This window comes from Calidris pugnax, unplaced genomic scaffold (assembly GCF_001431845.1).
Source record: "Calidris pugnax isolate Ruff unplaced genomic scaffold, ASM143184v1 scaffold607, whole genome shotgun sequence".
Classification (NCBI taxonomy): domain Eukaryota; kingdom Metazoa; phylum Chordata; class Aves; order Charadriiformes; family Scolopacidae; genus Calidris; species Calidris pugnax.
The window spans coordinates 123810-124341 of NW_015091428.1; the positions used below are offsets into that span (position 1 = coordinate 123810).

The following is a 532-nucleotide window of genomic DNA, read 5'->3' on the forward strand; positions in this document are numbered from 1 at the left end:
GGCGTCGGGGGCCGCGGGGCAGCTCCCGGGGGGGCAGCGACGTCTGTACCGTGTGTCCGTGGCTGGGGGGGACGGTCCCGGCTCCCCCCGGGCTGCGGGGCGCAGGAAGGCACTTTGGGGGGGCGCGGGGGGGAAAGCAGGGGGGGCCGGGAGGCGCCTCCCGTGTTACTTCTCCTGCATCTTCTCCAGGATGGGCACGATCATGTCGAACTTGGGGCGCTTGGCCGGGTCCTCGTTCATGCAGATCTTCATCAGCTTGCAGATGTGGGGGGAGATGCCGGGGGGGATGGTGGGGCGCAGACCCTCCAGGGCCACCTGCGGGAGCGGGCATCAGGGACCGGCGGTGGCCCCCCCCATGGTGTCATAGAATCATAGAATGGTCCAGGCCGGAAGGGACCTCCAAAGGCCATCTAGTCCCACCCCCCCGCAGTCAGCAGGGACACCCCAAACCAGACCAGGTTGCCCAGGGCCTCATTGAGCCTCTCCTTGAATATCTCCAGGGAAGGGGCCTCAACCACCTCCCTGAGCAACC

The 532-nt window shown here is 68.0% G+C and overlaps 1 protein-coding gene across 1 annotated transcript in view; it reads right to left on the reverse strand.

The window, feature by feature from the left end:
• Nucleotides 1-12: 12 nt before the first annotated feature.
• ILK (integrin linked kinase) overlaps nucleotides 13-532 on the reverse strand; it is a 7415-nt gene continuing 6895 nt past the window's right edge. Inside the window, exon 4 of the mRNA XM_014961534.1 lies at nucleotides 13-315. Coding sequence (XP_014817020.1) covers nucleotides 166-315 — 150 coding nt within the window. The 3' untranslated portion in view covers nucleotides 13-165. The remainder of the gene's footprint in view (nucleotides 316-532) is intronic.